At 34.5% G+C, this 20302-nt stretch overlaps 2 protein-coding genes across 2 annotated transcripts; both read left to right on the top strand.

Moving 5' to 3' along the window:
* Positions 1-1306: 1306 nt before the first annotated feature.
* On the top strand, positions 1307-8530 carry LOC128222776 (uncharacterized). The gene is made up of 7 exons (XM_052931890.1): positions 1307-1470; positions 2703-2838; positions 3031-3173; positions 4047-4141; positions 5933-6078; positions 7956-8103; positions 8425-8530. Coding segments are annotated over exons 1-7 (690 nt in total). The 5' UTR covers positions 1307-1468; the 3' UTR covers positions 8445-8530.
* An 8899-nt stretch (positions 8531-17429) lies between these two features.
* LOC128224872 (uncharacterized) lies at positions 17430-19553 on the top strand. The gene is made up of 2 exons (XM_052934964.1): positions 17430-17856; positions 19053-19553. The coding sequence occupies exons 1-2, from the start codon at positions 17436-17438 to the stop codon at positions 19511-19513; spliced, it is 882 nt and encodes a 293-aa protein (XP_052790924.1). The 5' UTR covers positions 17430-17435; the 3' UTR covers positions 19514-19553.
* The last annotated feature ends 749 nt before the right edge of the window (positions 19554-20302 follow it).

Genomic DNA, 20302 nt, shown 5'->3' with positions numbered 1-20302 from the left:
TCTTGTTTTATGACATTCTGGACCAAACCAAAGTTTATTATTATTATCATTATTATTATTGACGTTATAGTGGGTTTTGGATTTTGTAAACACTTTTTTAGAACTATTAATGAATAATCTAGTGATTTCGTCAACTACCACATTTAATTAGTCTTTTCCTGTTTGAAAAAAATCATTGATTCTACCATTTGCATAAGCACAGCCAAGTGTTCTTGATTAATTTTGTTACAAAACATCTCCTTTTTATCAGTTTGCCATTTAGGGCATGTTTTAAGACCGTGCTTTGACAAAGGTTCATTTATCGTACTATTAGTTTTTAGACGTGAGCCTACTGCCAAAGAGACACTTAGAAGTGAGTGGCCATCTGACAATAAGTTGTCAGGGTCTTTAATTTCAAAGATAGAAAATTTGTCTAGCAACAAAATGCTTGAAATACAGTAGTCAATCACAGACAAGCTTTTAAAGGTGTATTCACCAACGTTTTTATCTGCTGAGAACCTTCCGTTTAGTATGATTATATTACTGTTTTTACATATGTTTAATAGTGTATGTCCTATATTGTTCGTTCTCGTATCTTTTGATTTTCTTTTTTGTGTTAAACTTTTATTTTTATATTGAGAAAATCGTTAATATCTGCGTAAAAATATCCGTTTCACAATATTTATGTGCAGAACTACAGAAACAAGCTTATTTGCCAAAAGTTTAAACATAAACCCCGTTTAATGGCACACGGTAAACGCACAAGACATAGAACACAAAAAACAAAAATCACAAACAAGAAACATGGAACAACAGCACGAAAGTCCACAAACAACACAGTGCATACACACTATATATATATATATATATATATATATATATATATAAAACAACAACAACAAAAACACAACAACTAGGTATGTTTATCAAGGAATATTAGGTTCCGCCTTGGAACGGTCAGTAAATTGTAAATTTATTAGTGGCTTAAACAAAAACCATAGAAAAAATATATGTCCGCGCAAAACGTACATACAATACATGCAAAATTATTGCAAGTTTTCGACTAAACTAGAATGTAACTTGCTCCTTTTTTGCAATATTGAAAGGCAAAATAAAAAGTTTTCTATCAAAAAGCCATTGTAACTAAAATAGTATGGCTTCCGAAATTTACTGAATGTTTTACGTATCAAACAACAATAAACAGGTAAGTACGAGATTTTATTGTATTATTGATCGCCCCTTAATTCAAAACTCTAATAAGATGAGACAGCAGTGGTTTGCGTTTTGTAAAATCTACATCATATATTGAAGTAAGGCATTGTGCGATTGTTCGTTATTGGGACAGTGCAAAAATGATGTTAATGGAGACAGTTTGAAAGTTATTTCGCAAAGTTAATTATTTGTAATTGTGTGACTTCATAAGTTTAAGGCATTATTGCAACGGAATATATTTAAAATTATTTACTATATCCTTTCAAAACCAAAGGAAATGTAAGTTTCGTTTTAAAATAACTCACATTCGAATATTTAATGAAGAAACACTAAAATTCCTTTTTCAATTTAATCTTAAAAAGGTGGTTAATGTGTGTTCATAAAATTCATAAATCATAATTCAGAAATATAATCATAAACAATTAACATATTGGGATAAAAAAGCATTTTGTTTATTTTCAATAATCAGTTATGTTTTATACGCTAAATAACATAAATGGCGATCTTTTTTAGAGAAAAGTGGATAATGCAAGGCAAACAAGTTTTAAACCAGCAGGCTCATTTTGTGACATTGACTTTTAGGTATTAGAAAAGCGTTTTAATGAAATCTGAAATCTGATAAAGATACATGCACTGTCTAATTGTTATTAAGGTATTACATACAGTCATGTCGATTGTGTGTGCCTTGTGGCACCTTATCATTTTGATAGCATATAGTTTTTAATATGGCGATAACGAATATATAAACAATATACCAAAATCAGTATTGCGATCAAACGTCTAAGTGTTAGAATATTATAAATTGGCTAGCCCATGTTCGATTAAAGTTCAAACAAAAATCAGCGAGCAATATTCTTTTTAATGTTACTAGAAGTGAATGGGGTCAACAGACCTAAACAAATAACACAATTACCAATGACGCGATGAAATGAATGCTTATTGGTAGAGTGACATGGTAACTTAACATATAACAATGATTTAAGTGTACATATTATCAAAGGAAAAGTAATACTTCAATCGCTAGACGGAGTATAAAAACGTGCTAGAAAGGGTGAATCTGTTTCGTTTGTTTATTTTTCTATGAAACAAACTCGCTCAATTATTTATAACTAAACTTTTACTGTGATGGCTATAGGTGTTTGCTTATCATCCCGTATCGCTATTCATTATCAGAATTCAAAAAAGTTTCCAATAATGGATATGTTTTAACTTTACCTCATGAGAGCTATGACACTGCTGGTTCAGCGGTTCCGTTAATCTCAACATTGCCCAGTCATGAGTACCATTTATCCGCATAAGGCACGGATCTTGAAGGCCAGTCTGGAAACTGATTCAAAAATGGAATAGACGCACCTTTATTGTCTTGGGTGCATGGTGTACTTAAATTAATATTATAAGTAAACTTAATGTGATAACTCGCTAACATTAAAAACAGTGTGCATATTTTATATTCTCATAACCTGTATAATTTGACCATACACGTATATCGTCGACATTGTGTCTGGTTGTAGGCTACTCTCTGTTTGCTTCACGGCGCTGGTGGTTTCTGCTTCTGTCACTGTTATTGTTGGCGCACCAGGAGAGGCAGACTTCATCCAGATCCCACCCGATAAGTGCCTTATTTCGCTCGATGATTTCTATGACAAGGTAAACTTGTTCTCAAATCTACTAGTATTTGAAATATATTTTTTGTCAAACAAATTTGTAATTGAACGATGCATCTCGTTATACGAAAGATTTAACTCAATTGATTTAAAAGCTCTAATATTCATATAAGCAACAATATTCTAGTGTAGGAAAAATAAATCTTGAAAAAGTATTCCATAATATCACATACAGGTCGTCGGCAACTATTACACATCTCCGTTAGTCATAACGTCCGGTCGTATAGGGCAAGTGGACGCCAAAAATTTCTCGCAGAGGGCAAACTTTCTCTGGAGTGTTTTAGACGATGGCAGAGTGGTGAGGACAACCGGATACTGGTATGTTATTTATTCTTTTTGTTTTCCTTTACATTATTTGGACGTATGCGCCAGTCAACGATCTGCATTCATATTTGGAAACAACAACAACAACAACAATTGTATTTTGAGCAGGGAAAAGCATGATTTACTTGTAGAATTGGATGCTTGCCGTGTGCTGTATTAGAGTTGGAGAGAAATTTATTACCCTTACTGGCTTCTACGTCTTAAAAACCTTAAAAAAAATCCAAATTATGAGCAGACGAGTGATCTGACACGTCAACATCGTTTCGGACACCCTCGAGTCCATACAATACGAAGCACAGTATTAATAATAAGATAAAGTAAAAAACAATCTTAATAGTATTCCAATCATTCGAGAAAATCAATATGTTTCTCTAACGATAAAAATTAAGACATATATTTACAAGGAACTGTTTAGCTTTCTATATCCAATGGGGTATTAATATAAGATATTTGCAACTCCGTTAAGATGAGGTTCTCACTTCGATAATAACAGTCAGATACAGACACTGATTAGTCAAAAGAGTCGAAATTAAAAAAATGAACCCTCCTTAACGGCACAAGGCAAGTGCCAAATCGACCATGTCCAGAAACACAAACTTATAAACAATTCATACATAAATAAAATCATAACAAACAGACCGCACGTGCATCGGAATAACCGGTATATTATCAAATTACCGCTTTAGAACGGTACGTGAAACACGTAGTCATCGAAACACGAGCCTATTATTGACTTTCACTAGTATGTATTGCCAAAACCTCATACCTGTCCTAACATCTATAAATAATTACACAATTGAAAATAAATGCCCCATTCAAACACGTTTAATTATTTTTTCCATGGATAGTTACTTATTTTTATTTAAGGTCAAGTATCACCAATGCATGTTTTAACCTTGAGGAAATATGGCCGAATGTGAACTGTAACGGCGCCGCATTCCTACCACTTGGAAGTGGGAGAGGTATTTTTTAGACAACATATTTCCTGTATCAAGTTAAGCATCGCAAAAGTTGCATACTACAGTAAAACATAGCAACAACAATGAGATAACTCGATTCATGCGTTATGTCACGTACACTGACTGAAGAATCGCCTAGATTTCGATGATTTTAGTTGCATCTCTTAAAGTCAATAACTAGTGCACGTTTGCCTTTACCAATCAAACTACAAATCTTGGAGCTCTTCGTTTTTACTATCTGACATCTATAAATAGAACCTTTTCGCTTACACACACCGTTAACGATTACTTGAAAATTTTCATTTTAAACACCCGAAACCAATTTCTTTAACCTTTATGTTTAAACCAACCGCATTTGATTACTTCAACCCTTTCGATTAAACCGTCCGCATTTGATTACTGGAAGCTTTTCGTTTTTACCACCCGCATTTGATTACTGGAAGCTTTTCGTTAAAACCACCCGTATTTGATTACTGAAAGCTTCCACCCGCATTTGATTACTGGAAGCTTTTTGTTTAACCACCCGCATTTGATTACTGGAAGCTTTTCGTTTTTACCAACCGCATTTGATTACTTGAAGCTTTTTGTTTTCACCACCCGTATTTGATTACTGAAAGCTTTTCGTTTTTACCACCCGCATTTGATTACTGGAAGCTTTTCGATTAAACCACCCGCAATGGATTACTGGAAGCTTTTCGTTTTTCCACCCGAATTTGATTACTGGAAGAAATTCATTTTTATGACCCGAATTTGATTACTGGAAGATTTTCGATTTTACCACCCGCATTTGATTACTGAAAGCTTTTCGATTCAACACGCGAAATGGATTACTGGAAGCTTTTCGACTTTAACAACCGCATTTGATTACTGGAAGCTTTTTGTTTTTACCACCCGCATTTGATTACTGGAAACTTTTCGTTTTCACCACCCGAATTTGATTACTGGAAGCTTTTCGTTTTTAACACTCGCATTTGATTACTTAAAGTTTTTTGTTTTTGCCACCCGCATTTGATTACTGGAAGCTTTTCGTTTTTACCACCCGCATTTGATTACTGGAACCTTTTCGTTTTTACCACCCGAATTTGATTACTGGAAGATTTTCTTTTTTATGACCCGAATTTGATTACTGGAAGCTTTTCGATTTTACCATCCGCATTTGATTACTGAAAGCTTTTCGATTAAACCACCCGCAATGAATTACTCGAAGCTTTTCGATTTTACCACCCGCATTTGATTACTGGAAGCTTTTCGTTTTTACCACCCGCATTTGATTACTGGAATCTTTTCGTTTTCACCACCCGTATTTGATTACTGGAAGCTTTTCGTTTTTACCACCCGCATTTGATTACTTAAAGCTTTTCGTTTTTGCCACCCGCATTTGATTACTGGAAGCTTTTCGATTTTACAACCCGCATTTGATTACTGGAACCTTTTCATTTTTACCCCCCCCCCCCGCATTTGATTACTGGAAGCTTTTCGTTTTTACCACCCGTATTTGATTACTTGACCCTCTTAGCTTTCATTACCCGTATCTTTTTGCTTTCACCACAATCAATCAGTAACTGGATCCTTCTCGCCTTTATTACCCGTTATTTGCCATTCAGAACACCGTAACTTGCAAACTGTTCACATCCTCCACACAGATAACCCTTCATTGCATACTTCGCGTGCACTCGCCGGAAACAGTACCGTGGCATAGTTTTGCTTTCACAAACTTAAATCCTTTTCATTTTACCACCCTAAATCCATAATATTGAACCCTTCCTCTTGTAACCTTTTATTCTCTTGATTCAGCTGGCGACTTTGATGACCCTGTTCAGCGCCCGGAATTCTTGATAAGTTGTGACCCTGAAAATTATCTAGTACGAGTCTTTTGTGGCCGACCTGATTTCATTTCCAACGGCGTCTGCACCGTGGGTGCTGCTTTTCTCCTCGTCCGTGTAAGTTTAAATGAGATTTCAGTATATCCGTTAGCCTCATATTACATTCCTTGATTAAATAAAATGAAACCTCATTTTAAATATGACACAAACAGTTAAACTAACACATTCTTATCGAATGACACTAAGAACATCATTTAAATTGTCAATAACTTGATTTGCTTAAAAGTGGAACATCGAGTTTCTTTCATGCTTAACGATGAAATATGGGGTTTAAACAGTGAAATAACAACAGTGAAAATTTTAATTTGATATTTTCACTGCAACATAAGGAGTGAAAATATCAACTTTCAGAACTACTTTTAAATTCCTTTGTAGTTACTTGCCTTGATCATAACAGAACAATGGACTTTGAACCTGTAAATGTTGTTAAAAAATGTTGAAAAATTAAAGAAATGTTTTATAAATATATATTTGGAAATTAACAACCTACCGTTTATTACCGGTTATCCCGTTTTTCAAACATTTTCATAATCTTTGAAGGTAAATGTTCGAATATTTGCTTTCATACCAAACAAATTACAGACAAAAACAACTGTTCGAACAAAAATACAATTTCATATCATCGTTCAAATGAATTTTGAACTGTTTGCCGTTGTAGTACGTAAAATGAGCTTCCTGGAAAATTCACAAAACATTTTAAAGATAATCCGATATTTTTTACCCCACCCACACCTCAAAATTTGTCAACAAACTAGCGTGGCATTCACTCTTTATCTGAAAAACAAACCTGTTTTCAAACGAAACAGACTGGTCTCTGACAGTAAGATAACTGAATATTAATTTACTATGAAACACATGCAGTTTTAAACTAAGAAGAATGTTTATAATCCAATGAGTATCCGCATTTGTTTTGCTAACACAGTTGACACTCCAAATTTCCATTCATTAAATAGCTGCGTAGTAATTTGGTTATGTATTCATGCCCAACTTAAAATCAAAGTATTTCATTGTTTTTTGGAACATATGTGCACTTATAAAACTTCATTGTTTACTGTTCATAAAAGCTTTGTACTAAATTACGAGCGAATACTAAGCTATAAGAATGAATAGCAGAGAACTATTTCTCAGCAAACCGAAAATAGAAAAGTTGACAGCTATAATTTTGCATGAGGGGCGCCACTCGTGAAAATATGTTTTTCTATGACACTCGTGAAATAAAATACGATCTTACACTGAAATAAACAAATATCCTCTATACATTAATTGTCATGTAGGCGGCTTATTTATGTATTATGCATTTGCACTGTATTTAGAATGATGTTTATTTTTACAAATTATACATGTATTTATATTTGGAACATTCTGGAACATTGTGGATACTTCTGGAATGTTTGTTACTTATTAAGTATATTCTAGAAGAAAATTATTCTAGAAAGATCTTTGACTATATTTTTATAAGGTATAGCAGAGTTTGAGGGTTATCTTTGGTTATCTTTTGTGACATTCATAAATTTTAAAATACAGATTTACATTTGGATTATTCTTTGGGGAGTTTACTGTGTGGGCTATTTAAATTATATGTGCTTCAAACATTCAGCTTTTTGGGCTTTAAAATTGGAAAAAGAACATAACCCAGGATTGGAATTATTCAAGCTATTTGGAAGTGTAAAACAGGTATTTAAAATGTATTTCAACATTTTAACATTAACATAATACATTTTGTAAAGTTTGTTGCTGGCTTTGTTTTTCTCGTTACGCCTGGCTCGTAACATAATAAATGGAATATGGTTACTTCATGAACTTTGTATTAAGAGACATAAGTGACAGAATTAAACACCGTGCAACGGTTTCTTTTCTTTCAACTCATCATGACTAAAAAGTACATAAATTTATAATGTTATTCTTATTTGATAATAGTAGTGTACGGTTTACAGGATCACCGGATAGACGAAGACGGAGACGGATTCCTTGATGAAGAACCCGACTTTAGCGGAACAGACTGGTGCAAGATTGACAGTCTCATTACAGAATGCCTTGGCTCAAGACTTAAAGATTGGCAGTGGAAAATGTTGCTTAAACATGGTATCTGATATGTCCATTGTTCAATTGATACCTCGCCATACATAATCTTGTTTGTCAACCATATATGTTTAATGAGTTATATATCATACCGCACTTATACAGACATAAGCTTTATCTTACTGTTGTATGTGTTTAAATCACAGTTTCTATATGAGGGAATTTACTGACTACAGTATGTACATAAATTTTACTTTTAAATACAGTCGAACCCCGTTGGCTCGAACTCCCAGGGATCGGCAAAATACATCGGGCCTCGGGGTATTCGAGCCGAGCCAAAATTCTTACCATCTGTATAAAGAAAGCGGACCTTTTTGCTTACAGATTGTGCAAGACCCAGATAAAACGTCTATTCGTTATCACCAATAGCCAATGCTGCGTCAATTGTACTGTTTTGCAAAGTTTGTAAATGAATAAACGCTGAAAGAAATTTCTTTTTTAAAATAAAAACGGTTAAGAGTAACATTGTCAGGACCCAAACAACAACATGAACCAGAGACACAAACGTTTAAACACCACATACACTAATACATATAATAAAACAAAGCAAAGTACAGGGACAAGCCCAGTAGTCGAATATTAAAAAATAAACCCTGTTTAGAGGCACAAGACAAGGACCTAAACGACAATGATCTCTAGAAACACCACAAACGGACCAACCACTCATGAAACATGCATAACGAATACATGTTTGGATTACCAATCATCAAATGCTGTATGCATATTTCATTAATTTCAATGGATCAACTCCATATAAAGTGAGTGTAAACCGTCATAGCACAATGCCTTTCAAAAAGAGCTATGGTACAACACTTAGATATAAGATGACTGCCGGAGGCGGAGGGATAGTACCATTTTCATTTCAACTTGTGAAAATAACTGAACCAAGGCGTAATGGAGTTTTCTCTTTTTCTTCTTATGTTAGTTTCAATGATCGTCTGCCAATTATATTATTGACTTCTGATGATTTTGATGAAACGCAACGGATGCTAGTTATGTACAGATGCCAAGATTTCTAACAAACTATTCAATACTATCATCAAAAGAAGACGTTAAGGTCAAAGTCGATTTTAAAACGTGCTTAACAATCAGTTCGTTTAATCTACTTTTCTACATAAACTAACTAATGTAATAGTTTATTAAAGACATATTTGTATAACATATTCTCATTCAACCATAAGAGGACAGCATAAGAATGACTAGGGTTAGTTTGAACAAAACATAAGGATATTTTGAATTTTTTAAACCCTCAGTCATATACACTTTGACTGTTAAAATTCAAATACTGACAGCTATAAATGGGAAAGTGGGACCCGGGGGAATCTTCATTTTTTGGGATAGCAGATGTTTGCTGTTATTAAAATTCAAAATTGTCATATGATGCCATAGAATATAAAGAAATAATTACAGGACGTTTAAAAGTGTCATCACTACGCAGCTTAGAGATCGGTATAGCTAATACATGCCCAAAATCCATTTGTAAAATTTGTGGAGAAGTTGTTAAAAGAAATGCAATACTCGATTCAAACAAAATAGTTAAAACTATAGGACATCTTAATGTTTAATCGGAAAAAAATATTTCGTAAAACTTATGTAAAACCTTTTTTGTCGGTCTGGACGAGATCTGAATAATGGACATAAAACACATACACATTTAATGACAAAGTACGAAAAAGCAGATATCCTTTGCAATATGGTACACTTTAAGTAGGAGCATATAATTACGTCCCACGAATTGATGACGTAAGTGCAACATTTGTTTCTCAATTATTGGAAAAATCATTATATAAATCACCAACTATATTAAAGTTTTTCAAGTAGGTTTAAGCAAATTCTAAGATTTAAGTTCTACGCTCTATATGAACACAATTTGAATCGAATCGAATCAAATTCCATTTTACTATTCGTATTTACTAAAACATGGAGCAGAAGTGCACCTTTCAAATAATATTTTATCAAGCCCAACTCGGTTCAATTTGATACAATTAAATGTTAATATTACCTCATATTATAGAAGATATAAACTATATAAGTATATAGATAAACAATAGGGAAAATAATTCAATAAAAGAACAAGTACCTCATAAAACAGTAATCTATGCGTAAACCATACACTTTTTTCATTAAATACATTTTAAATGTCTAATCTATTTGGCAGTGTATGTGTGTTTGCTATAAACATTGTATTATATATATTGACAAGACGTTTCGACGAGAATAATTAAACAGTTCTTACTTGTTTTTAACTCCGCTCTAGTTTTTTACTAAAGAAATACTAAACGTTAATTGTACAATTCGCTTATTTAAGAACTTGAACCTAAAGAGGAGAAATGTATTTTCGTTCTTCGAATATATTGGGGGTAATGTTCTAGCCTTGATATCGTCTTTGAATGCGACCTCATGGTTGTTATGAAAAACACAACTAAAAAGACGTTTAGAATATTTAAAGATGCACTCTTACTCCCCAAAAAGATTTACCACAATAAATTCAATTGTTTTAATATGTCAAAAAGGATGAACAAGTTATCAGTAATTTATACTTTCCTGAAATGCATTATTGAGTAAGTAGTTAAAGGTTAATCACTCAAAATCTATATTTGATTTAGTTGATTTTGAATAAGTGAGTCACTTTAAATAAAATTTACTACACATTTTCCCGTTTTTGTAGCAAAGTCTATATATTTTGCTTTATTGGCGTCATGTTTTACAAAGGTTCAACTAGGAATTGGTCTGTTCTTTGGAATCTCTCAATATGACGTTGCAAACCACGTTGTATCACCACTTTACCATTGAACACACTTCCTAATAAAATCACATTCATGAAAACCGACCGAAAGATAAATTGAAAACGATAAGAATAACAAAGTGTTAGTGTAGTTTGTGCTAATGACAATGATGCCGATGACGATTCTAATATCGATAATGATGTAATAGATAATAATGCTAGTGTTGCTAATAATCAATAGATCTGAATGTTTTATATAATGTTACCATTTTACTGTTAAACTTGTGTAATATTCAAATGTATGCAGTTTGAAAGGCGGTGAAAAATGTGTTCCAAATGGGTAATCGATTCGTTGGTATTACGCCATACATTAACTTACTGACGTTTGCAACATATTTTGTATTGAACATTAATGCCTATTTTAGGTCGGAGACAATTCTTTATTTTCAATTATATGCTTAGATTTGCCTGATTGGGATACAATGTCCACATTTGGACTCTTTTGGAACACAATATCCTATGCGAACCTATATTCGCATGAAGTCTCATGTCTGTCGGTGAAAAAGACCTCGGCGGTACCTTCGACACAATTTCTTTCAGATACATTTTAACTAAGTCAAGGGTATTAGTTTGTGTTAGACCTACTGACATGTGAAAGAAATCGCTGGTGCACAAAAGCCCATTTTAACAAATCCCCTTTGAGTTTTGAGATGCCATAATAATGTTGCAATATTTGACATAATATATTCAGACTCACTTAGTGAACGGCCATAATTCCAATAAGAACATGTGTTATGTGAAAGATATTGCAGTTGGCCAAATACCCATGCTTTCCATCATTCTCGGTTCAGCTCATTTGGATATACCATCGACACAATATCTTTCAGACCAAGTCAACAGCCAAAACTCTTGCCAAACCGAGTGAAATGTGAAATAAGTTTTACTTGCACAACTTTCAATACTTCCCAACATGTCATATCTAGGTTAAAACTTTAGATTTTAATGTGACACAATATTTTGCAGACTATCTTTTACTAAGTCAACGGCCATAACTCTTGCCAAACCGAGTGAAATGTGAACGAAGTTTTACTTGCACAACTGCCAATACTTCACAACATGTCTTATCTAGGTTCAAACTTAGGACTTCAATGTGATACAATATTTTGCAGACCATCGCGTCGAAGGCCATAACTATTGTAAACTCAACAGTGAGAAAAGTGATAGTTTGAAAACACATGTTCGACAAAAATCAATCGCCATTGTTCATCAGTTTAAAGGAAGACAGTCGTTATTGTGCATCTGTTTGACGGAAGACAATCGGTACTGACTGATCATTTGTTTGAAGGAATATGTTCGATGCTGTACATATGTTTGACTGAAGACAATCGTTACTTACTGATCATTTGTTTGAAGGAATATGTTCGATGCTGTACATGTGTTTGACGGAAGACAATCGATACTGACTGATCATTTGTTTGAAGGAATATGTTCGATGCTGTACATGTGTTTGACGGAAGTCAATCATTGGTGTGCATGTATTGGACCGAAGACAATTGTTTCTAAACATGTGTTCGACGAATGGCAATTTTTTGCTGTAATTGTATTTGACGGACGACATGAATAGCAAAATGTTTGAGAATAGATCACTATCCAGCTTTATTGCTAAGCTGGCAATACATACATGAGTTCTTGGTTCTAACGCGTTCTGTTATTGTTATATACATACGATGACTGTTCGATTACTCATATATGTAATTTCATTTGCCAGTGTAACTAAATTATTTCAAGGAAAACAACGTCTTTTGGTGAAATATATGCTGAAATATCAACATGCTGTAAACGAAAGTAAAACTTAGTCGTACATTTCAACAGTCATAGCTAAGAACATTTCTTAGTCATCACAGGATTTTCATGCAGAAGAATATATTTAATATCAATATTTTCGGGCATTCCCATTTATTAAATCTGTAATTCTCACTATTAGTGCAAACAAATTGATTATTACCTGTCTCTTAAATCAGCCCATAATATAATTGATATAATATATACACCAATATTTTACGCCGTTTAAATTTTTTAACAAATTAAAAAGTCATTGATCTATACGCTTGTGCCCGAAACCGTTTTAATCCGTACCGAAAATAGTAATATTAGCTTCCAAAACTTGAAATATGAATCAACAAATTCAGAAAAAGCGCGCTTACTTAGACAAAACACGCAATAATACTTAGACAAAACACGCAATAATAAATGATATATGACGCTTGTGAACAATATGATTAATAGGGAATATATCTTGGGTATCAAATAAGGCCTTTCTGTCAACATGTCACTTAAATTACTTTAGCCGCTATCTTACATACTTGATAAAAAGTTCAGACTGCTTATAGAATAATTCATCCCGATTATTTTAAGGGCCTTTGCAGATGGTAACGACCAAAAAAAAGTGTATTATCGCTATAACTGCATAAAATACACACCATGAGTAACTTTTGTTACCGTCCAATAAGTGCGGCGAATAGTGATTATAACCACAGCGTTTGTTACCCCCACCATCGGCATCCAAGCGCCGACAGCGGTTACATTAAATTATTCATGCTCTGTGAATGCATGAATGCATGACATGATTAACAATGGATGTAGACGATTGTGATTGCCAATCTAGAAGAAGATAACCTACTTTCACCGAATGCTAACTTTGTTAGTAATTGTGTCCCCTCTACCGATGATAATATAATCGACAGCGAAGGAAACATCCGTAGCGCTCAGTTACACAAACGTCCGTACTCGGCAACACCAATTGCAAACAATTTATCGTAGTTTCGCTTAGATGAGGTCAGTATGACACACCTTGACGATAATTTACGTGGTCTCAAAAAAGACCTGTACATTGCAAACGTCCTTGATCTTACGTCATACTCGGAGGAGTTACTAGTCAACTACAGACATCACCTCCTACGTACTGTCAATTATCAGTAATCTCAGCCACTCGGTATCCTTAAGGATAGACGAAATACCCCGAATGGCACAACGGCCGCACAGAAGAACACAGACGACGGTTTTATTCTCCAAGAATACATGAATGGTCTTTTATCTGACGCAAAAAAACTACTAGAGAAAGAGTCTCTTAACCAGTAAAAGCTGGGTGGAAAGCTTCAGTAAAGGAACCGAAGCAACAAGGAGATTCACTTAAGCGGATCTCGCTTTTGTTAAAACCGCGCTTACTAAACTCATTTTAAAGCTAGAAAATTCGCGAAACGATCAAACAGCGGAATTGATGTCTTTGCGCACTTCAGTAAGGGATACTGAGGCAAACATATCGCATATTAAAGATACATAAACCTCCTTAAAGAACAACATGGAATTATAACTTAATGAAGTTTAAGAACAAGTTGTTAAGAAGAACGATCATGACATCTCCGTCAAATCCATTTGTACGAAACTAAAAAAACTTGAACAAAATGTCCCATCTAACTCGGATCACACCAAACTACTAGCTAGTGCATTTGAAAAACTTTTCGAACTCTTTACAGTCAACTGGGCACTTTGTGTTCTAATGTAGAAAATGCATAACAACTACTGAATTACATCAATTTACCGGCTGTGCACAAGGGGCAAGTATCTTACACCAAGGACGAGCAACTTGAAGCTTCTCACTCCACACCGGAAATGTCCAAGTCCCAAGAAGCAAACCGCAAGACCCAAACTACCAACGAAAAGTATCCAAAGAATACATTTATCGGTAGGCGTGGTGGTTAGCGCACTCGTTTCTCACAAAGTCGACCCGGTCGGGTTCGATTCCCGGCCTGGCCTGTGAGTTAGGTTAGTGGTCACCAAGCCGGACAAGTGGGTTTTCTCCGGGTCCTCCACAATGCAAGACAATACTAGCAACATGTCATAACTTTTTCCACAAACGTTGTAAGAAATATAACATTAAAAACTAAAATCATGTCTTTATGTAAATGACAAAAAATATAAATAGATAAGAAACTGTATGGCTAGTCGGTCCCGGATATTTCGAGCCAATGGGATTTGACTGTATATAATAACCAGCATTGCCATTCAAATATATTTTTATAAGGTAATATCGTAGTCTGGCATTGTTCAGGATGGAAACGCTGTGTGAAGATGTTTATACAGTAAACTTAGCTGTATAATAGTATGAGCATAGATGATGCTTGATATCAAACTATTAAGGTAGTTATGAAAGAATATTGAAGTTGTACATATCAACTAGTAAAAACCTTCAGACGACTCGTCTTTCAATAAACTCGAATGTTACTGACCGTTTCGAGGCGGTAGTCCGATAAAGGTACTTTTATACGCGTGAGGTCTGTTTGTGTTGCTTGTACATGTCTGCTACTTTAGTCTTGTTTGAGGTCATTCCTTGTAAACAGGGTTCGTATGTCAATGCTTGACACAATGTTACGTTGATTGTATTATTTAGTTGAACTTATGTCAAGACATGTTTTGAGATAAAAAACAAACAAACAAAAAGTGTACTTATAAGTCGACAGTCCGAACTCGAGCATGCTTTAGGGCATCCAATATTTATGCAAAAAACTATAGAAACAACCTCAGTAGCAAAAAGTGTAAACATAAACCCGGTTTAAGGTCAATGGGTAAACGCCAAAGACATAGAACAAAAAATCACAAACCAAGAAACATGAAAGAACAGCACAAAACTCCAAAAACAGCACAGTGCATACATAATATATATATACAAAACTAGGTAATCTATGTTTATCAAGGAGGTACCGCCTTGGAATGGTCAGTAAAATGAAAAATTACTGGGGGTTTAAACCAATTAAAGTGCACAAACCTCAATCTTATCCAAATCGATCCGCCCCTCATATATATGTTTGAATCAGTTTCAGTATTTATATGTTTTAACTGAATTGATTTTAATTTAATTGATGTCATTTGTATGGTATTTGGTGAAATCCAATAGGAAAAAGAAATAACTGATTCAAACATTTCGAATATCTAGGTTCTCTGTTGCTTCTTATAAACTATATGGTTATATTAATTACGAAATCTCCTTTCAAATTTTTTCTTACTTTAAAAAACAACAACAATAAATACAATCAGAACCATATTTTGTTTTGGCGAAAATATAATGCTTGTAAACTATGTGGTTCAAAGGGCACTTGACAAGTAAGTAAAGAAACCAACCACCTGGAGCTCGCTAATTGTCACCAATAATAAATACCACTACCAAATGTGCTTCTCATATAATTACATGATTACGTAATATTTTGCAATCGGCAACCAGCGCCAATTAATTTGAAACGTGTCCATGAAGCTTGAGCTTTTGGCATCTCAATAATATGTCATTGAATCTGTTTTAAATATTTACTTTTTCTAAGTCAAAAATGGATCGATCTTTGTAAATGAAACACACGAAACACTAAAGATAGGAAAGTATTTTAATGAAACTCATAAACACGTTTACAATGACAATAAAAGGTCAGATGGTGATAATACTGCAACGGACTTCAAAACAACAACAGTATACGAACAACAGTATTGACTGTATAAATGAAAGTATATTACGAGTTTAAACATATAACTCATACTCGCAGTTGATAATTAAGGAAAACAGTTTGTTATCAAACATTAAGTTATGCTTTCCGGTGGTTTATAGAGGTTCATTAATGAAATACATTGTTATTCACTTTTTTCAAACTGTTAAACTATTAATTTGATATTTTACACAAAATGCGCGTGAACAGTCATATATTTACGATAGATCAGTTGACTTTCAGTCAATCGTTTACATTCTGAACGAAACGACCATGTTTTCATATCTTATATGCTTATTGTATAAATGTAAATATGCACATTTCTGTATATGCATAAATCAGCGTGTAAAATAAATTTAATTATAAATGCAATGTAAAGGATATACGGTAATTTCCCGAAAACTTCAAATTCATTCATAATTAAGGTGACACTATTTTGGTTATATCTGTCTTATTTGTGTGCTTGTAATTCACGATTTCTAGATGACCTTCTTGTGATATAAGTATACTCTTATCTGTTTACTTACAAAGGACACGGCATGTACGTAGCAACCGCAGCTTTAGGAATGAAATATATCATCGTTCACTTTAACTTACAGTCGCTCACGTAAGCAAACTGTTTTGTTTTGTATGCCTATTATGTCCTAGCGCATACACGGCAAGCGGGTAACAAAATAGCAAATGATCATATTTTAGGCTTAATTGAACACAGGACAGGGGTTGTTTTTTTATTCAACTTAGACAGACATCGTGGTTTTAATGATCATAACGATTAACTGTGGAAGATGCCTCGATCACATATGATTTAAAAATCGTTATTGTTGTGTCACTCCATTCCTGTCTTTTGTATTTTAGTTTCAATAATACAATGGAAACTACAGGTGAAAAACTCGAACTAAAACCCTGTCTAAAGGCACAAGTTTAAGGACCATGATACACTGAACGAGATAAACTAGACTATAGTGTATCTATGACAAAAAGCAACCTAAGCCCCTGGTTATGGAATTGCACACGACGAACGTCACAGATGATATAAATTGAGATAACTCCTAAATAGGATCGTCTTTAGCAATAAGTGTTACAAGATGTTAGACGGAAGAATAGTTTGCCTTTTTAAACTAGTGATACTACTCTGGAATGCCGCCGCTACTGAAAGCAGTTCCGTTTCAGATGAGTTGGCGAAACTAAACAAAGTTGTGGGTGACATTCTTAAAAACCAACACGACAGAGAGAGCAGAATCGAAAGACTTGAAGAGGAAATGAAGAGACTAAATGAGAAACTTGAATACCAGACTGAGAAACTCGATCGTCAGGATGATGTTATGAGGCAGCAGAAAAGTGAAATTCAACAACAAAAAGCCCGTATTGAAGTCCTCACGCACACAATCGATGAACTGGTGACAATAAACGAACATTCTAATGACGAAGGAACACCGAACGATGAAACTGTTGTTCTTTCCGGTCAACCGAATGAGCACCAAGTAGTCAAGCAGCTCGTTAGACGTGGTATTATACCTATACTTAGATTGTTTAACAGTTTTTATTGTACATATTATAACATTTATTCGTATTTACTTATTGTGTTCAATTTTGTATTTAAAGTGTTGTTTAGGATGGATACATTATATCAATATACTTTATGTTTCTATAGTATTAGAGAACCCTAAGCACAAAGACACAATAGAGTCATAAACAATCGCCGACCGACTTCTGACAGCCATCGATCTCGAATTTGTTGTCAGAGGTTTTAAACAGGTTGGTGGGCGTCTGCAAAAGGTTATTTATGGTTGGCTAGTGATTGACAGAGCATTTAAGTGGACTGTGGTTTTTTGCTGCTTCACCAAAAACTTTTTTTCTTTAATCGGTTAGCAACACTTCGTGGACTGGTATCAGATTGGTAGTCAGTGGCTAAACGGTTTCTTAACATTGGCAGCCACCTATAGACACCGGCGATCGGCATTTAAAGCATTAGTTCTTAGTTGAAACATGTAGAAATGTAGTGCAGTGAAAATGGATGAAATATTAAGGGATTTATTGCAGCAACCTAATTTTCAAACGTCCTAATTTGAGACCGTTTGCAAATTGTTGAGCGCCGTTCGAACATCGCAATTTAAGGATTCACACCACAATGAAGCTAGTTCTGTGGTAGCTTCTTTTACAATAATGTTAAAATTTGTTGTCTGATGACCCTATATAATTTCGGTATCTATTAAAAGGTCATTGCTTGCTGGTTACTGATATGTAAAACATCACCAAGAGCAGGCATTATACACAACGTTTTTACATTTTGCTATATATTATGGTGTGACTTTATTTTAAATATATGTTGTTTTTCTGCATATTAAACCATTGAAATGCTACAAAGTTAATATGGAGTCAAAAGGCACCCTAAATGAATATCTTTTATGAATCGGATACCTTAATCGACAACTAGATGTTGCCTTTCGTCGATTTATCATCAAGCAATTGTAGATGGTCGGACAATGTTTTCAACCGCATCTGCAACCGATTGTGTAACAGATCGGTTAAATATTGGTCGCAAAAACACCGGCTGTGGTTGTCGATGATTGCAGCATTTTTGAATTGTCAGAGACCGGCGATCGTTCGTGGCTCTATTGTAATTTGGGCATATGCTTTTCTATGTAGGGATTTATAACAGTAAAAATGTTTCAAGTATTTTTTTTCTATTTATTTATTTACAGGTGTTAAACTGGTTCGACAGGTGGAGCTTGGAACGGCGGTGGCATTTCTAGCCACTATGGGAAGCCATAACGTTCATTCGGGCCAAAACCAACCTCTCATCTTTGAACGAGTTGTCACTGACATTGGAAACGCCTACAACCCACACATCGGCACCTTTATCGCTCCGGTGGATGGCGTATATTCATTCTCGGTAACTCTGCTCAGCGCAAGCGGTTTCATTTCGCACTACTACATATACAAGAATAACACGGCCATATGTCACCTCACTCTCTACCACCCTTCGTCTGAAACGTACACGTCCATGTCTCAGACAGCAGTCCTGCAGTTGAAAAAAGGCGAGGATGTTTCTATAAGGAACCTCGATGCAGACAAAACAACGTACGGGGACAACTACAGCACATTCTCTGGCTTTATCCTCTGGGAGACATATGCACACCCTGAAATCGTTGGCAAGAAATGAGCTTCTCTGTAAATCAAGGTCTGAATAAAAGTTGAACGTCGTTTTGTTTGTTAATGCAAAACATACAATAACACAATCGAATCTTAAACTAGTACTGCTGCCTAAATGTACGCTGTTTAAAGGTGCGCACACTGAACGGTTTAAACGTTGCTCATACCACATATGCATTAGATATCTGTGTAACGGACGGCAGGTAACAATACTATCCGAGCGGTCAATTCAATGATGGAATAATTGTAACCATCGAGATATATTATATTTTCTTCAAGACTACATTGTCTTAATGGTTGCAGCCGAATAATTTTTAAAATGATTCTTCAAAATATTTGGTTCAATACCGGTAAATAACTTAAATAAAACATTAATAAAATCACTATAAACTTTGTTTTCAACTTTAAACTATATTCAATTCTGAGCGTAGCTTCACCCTTGCAATTATATAACATTAAATGTCTAAATAGATCGATATTTCCTTTCAAACACCAATGTTTAATTAATTATGCTCTCAGAGAGAGTAGCGCAATATGAGAAGCCACCGAAGTGCCATATTATACGTTGCTACGACAACACTGATTAATCACTTTCACATTGCAAAGATGTTAATCCTACATTGTCCATATACAGAATGTCCAATTCAGGGTGAAACGTCGCCCTATATACTACATCCAAAGGACCAGAACCTAAGCTATTCTCACACCCTTTACCGAATGTTGGTCGGGAACGCTGTATTCCGAATAAACGTCTACGTGATCCAAATATTTCACTTACTTGTACTGAATAAAAAAAGAT

This window comes from Mya arenaria, chromosome 17, assembly GCF_026914265.1.
Source record: "Mya arenaria isolate MELC-2E11 chromosome 17, ASM2691426v1".
In the NCBI taxonomy this organism is placed as follows: domain Eukaryota; kingdom Metazoa; phylum Mollusca; class Bivalvia; order Myida; family Myidae; genus Mya; species Mya arenaria.
The sequence above is the reverse complement of the archived record's forward strand: the minus strand, read 5'-3'. Positions and strand labels throughout refer to the sequence as shown.